General features: G+C 43.3%; 1 protein-coding gene across 1 annotated transcript in view; it reads left to right on the top strand.

Moving 5' to 3' along the window:
* Positions 1–14,032, top strand: part of Ephb1 (EPH receptor B1) — a 298,584-nt gene that overhangs the window by 254,359 nt on the left and 30,193 nt on the right. Inside the window, exon 12 of the mRNA XM_042054742.1 lies at positions 24–239. Within this exon, the coding sequence (XP_041910676.1) occupies positions 24–239 (216 nt within the window). The remainder of the gene's footprint in view (positions 1–23; positions 240–14,032) is intronic.

Below are 14,032 nucleotides of genomic sequence, written 5' to 3'. Positions count from 1 at the left end.
TCTTCTTTTTTGTCTTATCACAGCAAAATGATGGACAGTTCACCGTGATCCAGCTTGTTGGGATGTTGAGGGGCATCGCTGCTGGCATGAAGTACCTATCTGAGATGAATTATGTGCACAGGGACCTGGCTGCTAGGAACATTCTGGTCAACAGCAACCTGGTATGCAAAGTGTCCGACTTTGGCCTCTCTCGCTACCTCCAGGATGACACCTCAGATCCCACCTACACCAGCTCCTTGGTGAGTCATTAGTCCACTCAGAGAAAGTATGATATGAGCCAGTGACAGCTGACGGTATCTCAGGACCTGTGTTTGAGTTTTTTCCCACTTAGGGAGACAGATGCTGGACAGCCATCCATCTAGTAGAAATAACAGCAGCCAGTGTCTGGGCAAAGATTTGACCACCACAGCTTTGCAGAAAGAGCTGGTATCTACTTGGAAGCCTCCAGTGTTCCGTAGCCAGCGGCAAAAGCAATTTGGAACAGATGAATTTAGAGAATCTAGATAAGGGAGAGTGGCGTCAGAGACATCTTTCGACAGGAAGCAACTCTTAGCAGAGTTGGAGCTGCTGGTTCCCAGTTGAGCTGGGCATTGCATCATCAGAATCTGGTTCCGTTTCCTATCTTCCATCCAGCGGGCTTTAAGTACCAGCTTTATACTGAGTGCTGAAATCTGATCTCTCAGCCTCCCCCTCCACATCCTGAGTAGCTTAATCTCTATCCCATTGCCTCCTTCACACAATTCCTCTTGGAACCATGATAGAGATTCAAAATAGAGTTCTGGCTTTACTCTCCAGTGTAACCTTCCTCTGGCTCCATCTCCATAGCTGGCACTATTTAACTAGAGACTGAAACTGAAGAGTCACCATTGCTTTCTCCCCATGCCTCAATATTCCAACCTGATCCTCTGTTCCTCCTAGGAAACTTCTCCACACTCTTCCCTCCACTGCCCACTGACCTTATAAGGCTCCTCTATCTTTGACCCAAACTGCTACAGTGGGTGTCTAGCTAGTGTCTTCATTTTCTGCCTACATTCATGACCCACAAGTATCTTTTCCTGCTTCCCTGTCTATCTGCTTTAAACCTCAAAAACGAAATGTAGAAATTAAAATAATACAGAGAGGCAAGTGCAAATATTAATTAATGAATGATGACTCCCCCATGATAGGAGTCCATAAACTTCATCTTCAAAAGCCACCTGGCTAGTATTCTAGGCTTTGTTGGCCAACAGGCACAGTGGAGAATTATGTAAAGAATTATGTAACCATTTGCAGTGTGATGCTTTGAAAAATGATGAGCATCATACTGAGCTATAGACACGAGAGTAGCCAAATTTGACTCTCAGGCCACAGTGTTCCAACCTCTTCCTGGAGGCATCATTTCTAAGTTATATGTGTCTTCTTTCACATTTTTCTATGACCACACTGTACTCATTTCTCTGAATTCTTGTGCACCCCATGGGATTTTTTTTTTTTTACTTTCAGACTGATTTTTCTAAAACTTAGTGAATATTCATACTCTCCTGGGAGTGTGTCTATCACCTAACAGCCTGAGCGACACTAGAGGTTAGCAATCTTTGAAATTATGCTAATTTGATAGCAAAATATGGGCGCCTCATTTTGCTTTAATTTGCATTTTTATACAATTGCCATAACTCATTTTTCTCTCTTCTGTTGTGTCTTTATCTAACTTTTTTCACTGGGTTGCTTGCTGGTGTTTGTGTTGGGAATGTTACCCCTTGATGGTATATGACACAGTTAGATGCCCACCCGCTGTTTCCTAATTGCGTGTGGCACCATCCAGTCTGCAAAGCCACTGAGACTCAATAAGTCAAAAATAGCCATCACTTCTTCTCTGTCTTCCTATGGCTCTGGTTTGCTCTTAAGGTTCTCATTGTAAAAAATTACACAATGTTTCTCAGAGTTTTCAGTACAATTGTGTTGTTGATGTTTGTGCCATATGTAACTAGCATACCTGAAACTATTTTACCACGTGTTTATTTCAGAAAAATTTCAGACATACATAGAACTTTAAAGAATTTGACCAAAAATATTCATATAGACCTCTTGTAGATCCCAGACAGAGTATCTTGCTGTATGTTCTTCACCGTCTAACTCTGGCCTGTTACCTCTGTCTGGGTGTCATTTTTGTCTATGCTTACCTTTCGTTTCTGTACACAATGGTGTGCACATGTTAAGTACAAATTTGGGATTTCAACAAATGTATAGCGATGTATCAAACTTCTAGCAAGACAAAGAATCTAGTCATTCCCCAGGAGGCTCTTCCACATGCCACCCACCTCTGGTCAATCCCCACGTGCCAAACACAAGCAGACACAACTATTGCTCTGGAATTTTCATTTGCTTATATGTATGTACATGCATGTATATTACAGAACTTCATAGTCAATCTAGATTGCCCTAGAAATGGAACCACATAGGGCATGCTTTTGGATGTCTGATTGTTTCCCTTTTATATTGTGTTTGAGAGAGTCACTCTTCTTGCTATGTGCAGTAGGAGCTTATTCCTGTTGCATTTAGTGTTTATTTTTCCATTGTCTTGTTTTCAGATACCAGGAATATTCTGGAACATATTTTTAAATATGGATTGGAAAGTCACATTTTACTTAGCTTTGTCGAGGTGAACAATTATGCCACTGCATTCAATATATACTTTATTTCCAAAATATTATTGTTTTGAACTCATCCTTGACAATAAGTTCTTACTGTCCACTGTTTGATTCTGTTGATCTGTTTATCCAGTGTTTCTTGCTATTGGTATGGTCATAATAACTTGAGAAAACTTCATATAACAAAATTTTAATGAAAGTTTTACTATGTGGAAGAAGTAAATTATCTTCCATCCTTCTCTTAAAAACAATTTTTGGACTATTCTTAAGTTTATTTTTTAAGTGACATTTAAGATGCCCTTGTCTAGCCTCCCCCCCCCCACACACACATGTGTTTGTATTCACAGCTGGTCTCTGAGTGAAGTTCCATCTACCTTTGGAAGAACCAACACTTAAATGCTCCTGGGTCACTTAAAAAGTGATGGAGTCAAATACAGTCAAATACCTTACAGGGTATCTTACAGCGAAAGTTTCTTAGGCAAGACTCCCTACACTCTTTTACTGTACACATTGCTTAGATTGTCCATAATTTTCTCATAAATGCTTCTTCTATATGACAAGGTCTGTTAACTCCGGACCTCAGAGTTCTCAGGTGCTGGTCATATGTCAGCTTGACTTATTATATTTCCCATGGCATTTCTTCTGTTTGCCTTTCCCTAGAAATAGAAACAATGAACATATTTGTCAATTAAATAAGATAATGCTTCGAAAATACTAATTCATTCAAGAGCTGAGCATTTATTGAACATCTTTTATGTGTCAGTACTCTATCACATAAGCATATGATCAGGGTCAGAAGACATACTGCTGCTTCCCAATATCTTGAGTTTAGTGTTGACAAGGGCATTCATTAAACACATGCTCGATGACAGCCCAGCTATCTTCTGCAAGAGCATAAAGAAAACAGTGAACAATACACTGTCCTGACAGTGGCTAGGGGTTAGGGAGGACTTCCAGAGGAGGAAATGATGGTATTCTAACAGATCTTAAGGATACGTTAACTTTAGCCAACTTGGGCTGCTGAAATGAAGTGGCGCTGGCTAGATAGCTTAAGCAGCAAACATATTTTCCTCTTGGTTCTGAAAGCTGGAGTGTCTGGAGTCAAGATAACAGTCTGCTCAGGCTCTGGGTAGGGACCCTCTCCTTGAATACCTTGGTGTGTTTATTAGAGAGATAGAGAGTGCTCACACCTCTCCTCAGTTTACGAGGAGATTAATCTATTATGTGGTCTACATCTTTACAGTCCAATTCTAACCATATTTATCTCTGAAAGGCCTGCCTCCAAATATCATTCCACTGGGGATTGGGACTTCAACATATTACTCTGGATGCGCAAAAATAGAGTATAGCATTTTTCTTCCTCAAAGAAACATGGCAGGTTAGGGCGCACAGGCAGAGAAGCTGAGCCTCCAAAGGTCCTGTGGCAAGAGGGACAATTAAGTATGTTGGAGTAGAGACCACCATTCCTGGGAACTGGAGAATGAGAAAATGCCTAAGAGGTCAACAGCAGTAGGCTTTCTCAGACTCCTGTGATAGAATTCATAGTCTTGGGATGGTAGAAAACAACTCAGAGGGTAGAGGTGTGTGTGTGTGTGTGTGTGTGTGTGTGTGTGTGAGAGAGAGAGAGAGAGAGAGACAGAGACAGAGACAGAGACAGAGACAGACAGAGAGACAGAAAGAGAGAAAGACAGAGAGAGGAGAGACAGAGAGAGACAGAGAGAGGAGCGAGGAGAGAGAGAGAGACACACACACACAGAGGCTGTACATGATGTGCATATAGGTCTGTACATATGGTCTAAAGGTGATAGATTTGCCTTTGAGAAAAATAACTTGGCTTCCTTCCCCAACTTCCTTTTCCTTTGAATTTCTTCCATCCCTCTGTTTTCATATATTAAAAAAAAAATCCTGACTCCCTTGGTTTTCTCTATACTTTCTTTCACCAAAACACTCCTTGCCAGGGCCAACAAAAGTAGCTATCATAAGCTCCTGGAGACTGACACCCGTGTGTGAGGGCACCACCACTCCTGTGACTGATTAAGAAGTAAGCTGGGCGTAAGGACTCCCGGAAGAGTGCTGACACATGGAAAACATGAAAGGCAGAAAGGATTGTGCAGTGTTAAGCTTGAGCAGATGCATTTGTTGAACTGTGAGACAGGCAATAAATAGGGCTGGGGATGCCTGGAAGCAGTGACATCCATGCAGCAAGAGTACACCTGGCTCTCAGATCTTGATTATTTGTATCTACCCCACTTCAAGCAACCAGGACTCCTTAGAGACATGGCCCCTTCCAGAGCCTCAGCAGGGAAAATGAGATGAGTCGCCAGCACACCGAATGTGTATGTGTTTCCCCCAAATTCAAAATATCCAGCTTGAAGCATGTCTAAACTGAGATAATTTGAACCTTAAAATATAAAATGCAAGGTAACAGTAACAGATTATAATTCAGGTAATAAGATAAACAGTATAAGGCTATACTGATAGGGCAAGAGAGTGCTACCATATAGTAGAAAACCATTATTAGAATATTATTAGAAAACTACTAATTGGCAGCTATCAATCAATGGTTATTTCTGATAAAAAAAAAAATAAGTGAGTACTGAAACCCGAGGAGAACCTGAAGAGAGGAGTGTAGTTTTTTGCATAGCTTCAAATGGTCTCTTTCCAAATGCTGATTTAGAGGCCGGGAAGATGGCTCAGTTGGTACAGGACTTGCTGTCCAGGCAGAAGGACTCGGGTTTACTCACCGGCATTCTTGTGAATGCTGGGTGTGGCTGCATACACTCACCCCAGTGCTGGCAAGGAATGACAGACAGATCCCTGGGGCTTTCTGACCAGCCAGGCTAGCAGAATCAGAGGTCCTCGTCAGATAAAAACAAGGTAGAGAATGACTGAAGAAGACACTGGCAGTCAGTCTCTGACCTCACATGTGCATACATGTGTGCACACACGTGTGCACACATACACCGTACTCATTTAATAAAAAGCAACAAAGTAACTTTGCAAAGAACATTGGGAATCATGTAACTGATGTTTGTAGATAAGATGTATGCCATGACTTACATCAGGAAGAGACAGATGTAGTAGGTTTTATTTTATTTTATAAAGTGGGTAGCTGATCTGTGATCTTCTGAGATTCTGTGTGTGTGTGTGTGTGTGTGTGTGTGTGTGTCTGTCTGTCTGTCTGTCTCTCTCTCTCTCTCTCTCTCTCTCTCACACACACACACACACCCCGCACCCCACTCTATTATATAATGTTTTTCTTTGGTTGTGTTGAAGTCCTCTTCTCAGTATTTGGTTTCTTTACCCTCACTAAGATGCACCTAGGAATGGATCCTCCCTCCAAAATTTATCCCAATTAAGGTTTTATAGGTTTCTTAAATCTGTATTTTTGTGATGATTCACATATTCAGGAAGTTTTCACCCATATTTACACATTTTTTAACTCTTTATCTCCTCCTAAGACTGGACTTTTCCAGATCTGTAAACCTCACTTCTGTAGTGTCTAATTTCTTTCTGTGCTTTGTAATTCTTGGTTAAAGTGGTTCACTCTTTCTGGCATTCAAGGAATTTTCCATTACGTCACTGAACATGGCTGCAACAGTTACTCTGGAGTCTTTTTTCCCCTCAACTGTCCTTGGATCGGCACCTTTTCACTGTCTTTTCCCATGGAAGTGAGCCACATGTCCCTGATTCTCCCACCCAGGAAATTGGTGAGGTGTCCCCTGCTGGTCTTGTATGAGCAGACTGCACGAACTCAGGCTGCCTATAGGCAAAAACTGCAGAAGGTATAGCTTTGTGCTGTTCAGTTTCGAGAAAGTTTGGGATTTCTTCCCTTCCTTCTCTCTTCTCCCCTCTTCCCCTTCCCTTTCTGTCTTCAATTATACTCATTATTTTGCCTTGGAGGCTTTGTTTATAAGAAGCATATTCACCCCCATATCAAAAGTGAGCTTACAGCTTTATGCCCTTAGTTCTACGAGACAGCCTTCTCTACCTTAATTCTCTTTGACGCAGCTCTTTCAAGGCCCCGTTAGCATCATCATCTTCTAATTCACCTGGTGTTGCTTTGTAAGTAAGGACCTCATTAATAGCTATTAGAGTTTTCTAGTCTTTCCTCCTAGGCCCTCATCCTTCATCTGGCACTCTGACGTCCGTCTCCACCCTCGTCCTTTTCTCTGGGTGTTTGTTCTCCACTTTAAATTGCTATTTCTAGCCCCAGGAGCCTTCCCTTCCCAACAGGCTCCCACAATAATGAACAGATAAAATTTGTTCCTTGGTGCTTTCTTACGATTGCAATAAATTCACTAACCTAGGAAAGAGTTCCGAGCGGCTACTAATATTCCTGCCTGTTATGACGAACAGAAAAACGAGATGCACTGGGCTCTGAATGCCTGTGCCACCTACAGATGTTATTTCTTGGCAGATGTATGTCTGCGTTCTGCAGTGTGTGTCTCAACAAACTGTAGTGATGGGCTGCGGGCTGCTTCCCGCCCGGCTCCTGGCCACCCGGCTAGCTTTACCCGAAATAACAACACACAAATTGTATTCTTTTAAACACTGCCTGGCTCATTAGTTTCAGCCTCTTACTCACATCTTGATTAACCCATATCTAATAATCTGTGTAGCACCACGAAGTGGTGCCTTACCGTTTAGTTTCTAGCATATGTCCATCTTGGGCTGGAGCTTCATCGCATCTGGCTGTAGAGGCAGGGCAATTGTCTGAGCCGTCTACCTCACTTCCTTTTTCCTGTTCTGTCTAGTCCACCCACCTAAGGGCCGGTCTATCAAACGGGCCAGGCAGTTTCTTTATTAATTAAATCATCAGATAGATAGAAGACACACCTACATCAACAAACACTCCTCTGCACTGCTCAGTCCTCAAGGTTTGACTCGCAGACCTTATTTTCCTGTTACTTGGTTCTGGATAATGTTACCGGCTTAGAACACAGCCCACGCAGCCCAGGGAAAGTGCCACACCTGTGACAAATGTTTTGCATTTCAAGTCTCACACACTTTCCCAAATCTGATCTCCACCCTTTAGCCTTTGACATTGGTGTGCAGAACTCCAGCAGGATCCCAGAGACTTCTGGATGGAGGCTTTACGCTCAGGAAACAAAAAGTTCTGTCCCATCCAGCAGTGTTTCTTCTCTTTCGATGCATGGGAAGAGGCCCTGCCTGTCCCATAGCGACCACAATCTTCCTCCTTAGTATTCAGATGGGTTTCTTCTGCTAAACTAGTGTCAGTGTTCCTGTCCTGTAGGATCCCTCCTGGGCTGCCTCTCTAAGAAGTCTCCAGCTATGCTTCTCCTTTCCCCAGGTCCTGCTCCCTCAAGGCTTTCCTGTTTCATCATGAATCGTACAAACTCCTCAGAGCTCCTCCAAGCTTCCTCTGCCCTTCCCCTTTGCTCCCCTTCCTCTGGACTCTAGCAGCTGCTCCTCCCACACTCCATGTCTCTTCCACATCTAAAGCTCACCTCCTTCCAAGGCTGTCCTTCTTCCCCTTCTCCTTGACTTCTATGTCAGCTGATGTCTGCCCTGCCTTGGTCCCCATCTGTGAATGTCAGGAGGAGCAATTCCCGGGGCATCTGTTTCTCTGAGTAAAAGACAGAAGCTGTCTTCTGAGCTGTCTTCCCTCTGCGATCCTTGTTCCTTTTCTGTGCTTTCTCGGGTACTACCTTGCCCTGTTTTTTCTCGGGTACTACCTGCCCCTCTTTTTCTACACTGACTGCCTGGACAGCGTGCATGTTATATCTGCTCCAGAGTAGGCCCATCTGCATCAGAATCATCCCCTGCACTGGCTGGGCATGGAACAGAAGAGTCCATATTCCCCATGGAACCAGGGTTTTCTTGTCCCCTGTGATAAATTGCTCATCCAATTACAGCAGCATCTCCCCATTGCCTCTGCACTATCTATTGAGCCTGTGAATTATTGTCTTAGCTGCAGCCTTCATTCTTACAACCCTGTTAATTGTTATATCAAAATAACGGAGATACTGCCTGGCAAGATGGCTCAATGAGTAATCATCTAAGACCTGAATTCAGTCCTTAGAGCCCACATGGTTGAAAGAAAGAACCAGCTTCCACAAGTTCTGTTCTGATTTCTGCCTTCACACACACACACACACACACACACACACACACACACACCCCACACGACACTAAATAAATAATTGAATGAGTATAATAAAAGTTAAAGATGAGACAATTAACTTCTAAAGTGGAAAGCTTTGTTTGGCTGATAGATTCAGGGACGCCAGTTCATGGTCTCTTGGTCACATCACCATGGGTCTGGGATTAGGCCAGATATTACTGGGGATAAAACCAACCACTTACCTCATGGCATCAGGGAAACAAAGAGGAAACGAGAATATTTGCATAACAAAACCCTTCCACCAGAACCCATTAAGCTATGAATCTATAATAAATTTGTCTATTAATAAAATCAGAGCTCTTGTCATCTAGTCACTTCCCAGCCCTGGTCTCGAACACGGCGTGGAAGAAACGACATTTATGATCCAGTCTGTAACAACTGCATTTTTAGGGAATCACCCATGCCAGCCACAACTGATTCCACACTAGATCTAGATTTCTTCATTTCACAAAAACGTGTCTTTTTATCTCATGATATTGCCCTGCCTAGATGACTTCTGTATGGACTGGGGGTAAAGAATTTTTTCTAAAGCTACCTCTCCCACTCTAGTTGAAGAAATAATTGAGGCAATAGAAAAGATGCCAGACTTGGACTATGCTAATTCTGGAACCTGGCTTGCATCTCCACACTTCCAGAATTTGCAGGATTTTGTGAGATTTCTAAGAAGTCATGTGATAATCTGGTAATAACCTCTCAGATCTGCTGTGGTCATGGCTTATACTGTTGCTAGGAAAACCACCATGAGTGTTTTCTCATCCCTCCCTTCCCCACCCATGGCCAGACACATATTCACAGGGAAAAGTTGAAGGCCCCTGTGATGGGATCATTAGGGAGACTTTTGAAGGGAGCAGGAGTAAGGTGACCACATTTGTGTCAGTAGACACTAATGGTTCTCACAACTTGAGGTGTACTGCAACCCCCAAGAGGTTTCTCAGACACAGATTTCTGTGTCTCCATCTCAGAGAGGTCTTGCTTTCATGTCTATGGGGGAGGCAGACTTTGCACAACTGATCCCTTGTCAACTTGACACACAATCACATAACTTTTCAGTTAGAATTTTCCCTTTCATATTTATCCCAAAGATGACACATTAATTATGTTTTATGTTGTGATATTAATATTAATAAATATCCCAATAAAAACAAATTCAAATATGTTAAAACTCCAGTCTCTTTAAAATATTCAATCTCTTATTTTTAAGTTCCAAAATCTCCTTTAAAAGTTCAAAGTTTTTCAGCTGTGGGCTCATATAAAAATCAAAATTAAATGAAATACTTTCTCACTTCAAGTGGGAAGAACCAGGGTGTAGTCATAATCTGAACAAAGCAAAACACTCCAGCAATGAAGTAACTCATTGACCCCTGTCTGGGATTCACTCCCCATCTTCTGGGATGCTTCAGAGGGGCTTGGGTCACTTCTCCAGCTCTGCCCTGCACGACACACGCAGCTTGTCTTCTAAACTTGGGCAACCTCCTCTCTGCCACTACCGCTGTTCTTGGTGGTCATCTCTAAGATGTTGTATTCTGCTGCTGCAACTGGACTACCCTTCCACCAACAGCTTCTCCTAGACTCTCATGGTGCCAAGCCTCAGCTTCTCCAAATGACCCCTTCCATCCTGGGTCTTCAGCTTCTACTGAAGCTTCACCTCCACTCTCACAGTGCCAAATCTCAGCTGCTTTCCATGATCCCTTTGTGCCTTCAAAACCAGTACCACTCGAGTGACTTTTACACAGGAAATTTGGCTGCCAGTGTGCGGTACAACCTTGGCCACCTCTGGAACACAGCTTCTGTGTGCTGACTCTCAGGAAACATTTCCAGAAGATTTCGCCTCACGGATGCTGCTCTCTTATTAATCACCTTGCTCAGCCCCAGAATACCAGCATCAATTGTCCCAGTAAAGCAAAGATTTTTGCTTTAAGTGGTTCTGGTCTCTTGTTAATCATGGTTGATTCTTCAGCTGACTAGACACTACACAGTCTTCATACACATGGTTCCGGTAGAGTCTTTGATTCCCTCTGAAATTTCACAAAAGTCAGGCCTTCATTGTCTGTATTTCTCCCAACACACTTATCTTCTGACTTCTCATAGAAGAGCTCACCAAGCTTTGAATACACAATATATTTTCTAGGCCAAAGTTATAAAGTCCTTCCTCAACCCTCCCGAAATATGCTCATGTCTGTCACATCAATACCCCACTCCTGGTACCAACTTGTCTTAATTAGGGCTGCTCTCGATGTGATGAAACACAATGACCAAAGCAACTTGGGGGAAGAAAGAGTTGATTTCCTTCGCAGTTCCTCCTGACAGTTCATTATCAAAAGCAGTGAGGGCAGGAACTCAAGCAGGGTAGGAACCTAGAGGAAGGAGCTGACACAGAGGCCGTGGAGGAGTACTGCTTCATGGTTTGCTCCCCCTGATTTTCTCAGTCTGCTTTCTTATAGAACCCAGGACCACCAATCCATTGATAATAGTACCCCCAATGGACTGGCCCCTCTCCCATCAATCACTGATCTAGAAAATGCTCTACAGGCTTGCCTGGAGCTCAATCTTATGGAAGTATTTTCTCCATAGAGGACCCGTTCTCTCAGAGGAGTCAAGCTTGTGTCAAGTTGACATAAACTAGTCAACACACCTTATTTTTTAAAAATCAAAGTACATATTGTACGAAGTTTTTACTAGGGAAAGGCAATGCGATTTCAGCCATCTTTGTACTGTGGTGCCTCACGCCCAGGGAATTATGAAGGCCGGCGTGTTACTTGGGACTCCTGTGTCTTTTTAGAGTTAGGAGCATTTGTGTCTATGGCACAACCTTCCCACCAGCCACCAGTTCTCACTGCTATCTGAGGAGACAGTAAAGCTACATCACAGAACCCTAAGTTAATATCAACCTCAATCTTGGAAATTTATTCTTATCCTGTAACATTTTCCCACCCAATATCTGAATCCCTGCCCCAACCGAAAGCCCTTTGGAAAAACACAAAAGCAGCACTCATTAAATCAGGCCTGAGTTCACGGAGATGTATAGTAAGGAATCAGAAACAGACCAATACCAGTTACTTTCAGTCTTGATAGCAGTCTATATTATAGCATCAAAAGTAGATAAATTACTAATGTTGCCATTATTTTCATTGTCATGCATCCATCAGAAAAAAATGCACCCTCATCTCCCCAATCCATCAGAACTGCACCGAAGGAGTTCCCTTGTATGGCATTTAGTTGGCCTCATCATTGTGTTAGTCAATCTTTAAGGGAAGAATATAGCTGTTAGGACTTGGCTGTTAAATGTCCCCCAAAGCTTCTGTGTTAAAGGATTGGTCCCTAGATACTGAAGCTGTTTGGGGTTGGTAGAAATTTTAGGAGATAGGACCCAGTAGAAGGGCATTGTGTCATTGAGTATGCCCTTGAAGAAGGATGTTGGAACCCTGGCCCCCTTCTCTCTTGCCTTTACTTCTGGGCTAGTGTGTACTCTCTCCTATGGTGTTTGACCTTACTACAGCCACGAAGCAATAGGTCCAAATGATCATGGACTGAAACCATGAGCCCAAACAAACCTTTCCCTCTCTGAAGTTGTTTATCTCTGGTATTTTGTCACAGTCAGAGAAAATTGGCTAACACGGTAACTCAGGACACCTGTCTATGACAGAAAGTTCTTCTCTGTGCACAGAAATTGATTAGGTGTGTTTAAGAGAAGGGACTCAAAAGAGAGGAAGTCAAGGGGTGCCAAAGCCTTAGCCTCAGGGACATTTGTCTTTCTCTTGTCAGATGGGTCTAAACTGCCATTACCATTCACTGGAAACAGCAGGGGCAGTGTTGGGAACAGGGCTTTCCTGGTCCAGGCAGCCAAGACTTTGGTGTTTCTCTGGGGGCCAGTAAGGCTTTGCATAGTTCTGGGGCAAAAAGGGATTAGGATATAAAGGTCTGTGAACTTTCTCCAAAATCTGGGCTGAATGTCTACCCATCAGTACTATACACATATGTATATACATATGCATACAAACATACACATGCACACTACATGCTTCCACTGAAGAACCGTATGATGCCCAGGTTTTCACTCAATACAGAGGTACACATAAGGAAATACTAACATGTACCCAGGGCTGCCCAGAAACATGCACCTCCATCACCACCCACATACCCCAAGTAGCTCTTAGCAAAAAGCTAAAAAGTCATGTGACAGTCTGGTAATAACTTCTTTTCATTACATCTAAAAAGTGAGTTTGCTTGTTCTAGTAATTGGTTTCTGAAGGTTCCCCCCCCCCTATAATATATTTAATACTTAAAAGATACAGAGAAAGCAGAAAATTATCTCAAAGGCAATCCTCCCTGCAAGCTTTCCAGGAGAAATCCCCATCCACCTGTATTGTGTTGTAGCTCTTAAAGAAGTTGCTTCTAGCCCAGCATGGTGGTATATACTTTTAATTCCAACACACTGGAGACAGAGAAGAGACTGAAGCAAGCAGAGCATGGGTTCAAGGTCAACCTGGATTATGGAAGGAAATCATAGAACTCTGGCCATGACCTGCTTTTTTCAGAAAGAGCAATGTCTGTGGCTTTGTCCAGGGGCCCTGGCCCAGCTTTTTCTCCTCGTCTCTGTTCCTGGCAATTTTACATCTAAATCATTACTTCTCCCTTTCTGATGTGGCTTCCCCCGTGAGGCCACTTTCAGAGTGATTTCTAGCTCTTCTTTCAGTCTCTTGGCTTGGGAATCAGCCCCGTCTCCTGGGTAGGTGGGAAAATGGAAAGGAATGAAGACAAGCAAAGAAAAGATGGGGAGACCCTTTAATTGCAGGCAGAATCAACCAGAGCCCCGGTTCCCTGGACATTCTTCTCTGGCATTAATTAATTGGAGGGAAGAATAATTCAAATGTCACTCTGCCCCGTGCTCTGTCACTCAAATAATTCTTTCCTGGGCGGTTCTTGCCTCCTCCTCCTCCCTCTGATCCCTCCCTGGGTCACTCTGCCGGCAGATGCACATATAGGGACAGCAGGATCTAACTGGAGTGCCCTTTTGAAAAAGGCTCAGCGTAATTATTCTTAGCAAGCCCTGTATATTATTAGCTGGGGTGGGATCAGTATGGAATTTCAGAGCCTGAGCCAGTCAGTACCCAGGGCGGGTCAGGTTTCTCATCCAGTGCCCCTCTCTGCTCTAGGCCGGTGGGTATATAGTGCACACAAGCTGGTATGCAGAGCCAGGACCCCAAATGTGTGTGATCACATGGGAGTTCAGCCTCTCCTAGTCTCTCCGCAGCTAGCA

The sequence above is a fragment of the Arvicola amphibius genome, chromosome 3, assembly GCF_903992535.2.
Source record: "Arvicola amphibius chromosome 3, mArvAmp1.2, whole genome shotgun sequence".
Taxonomy (NCBI): domain Eukaryota; kingdom Metazoa; phylum Chordata; class Mammalia; order Rodentia; family Cricetidae; genus Arvicola; species Arvicola amphibius.
The sequence above is the reverse complement of the archived record's forward strand: the minus strand, read 5'-3'. Positions and strand labels throughout refer to the sequence as shown.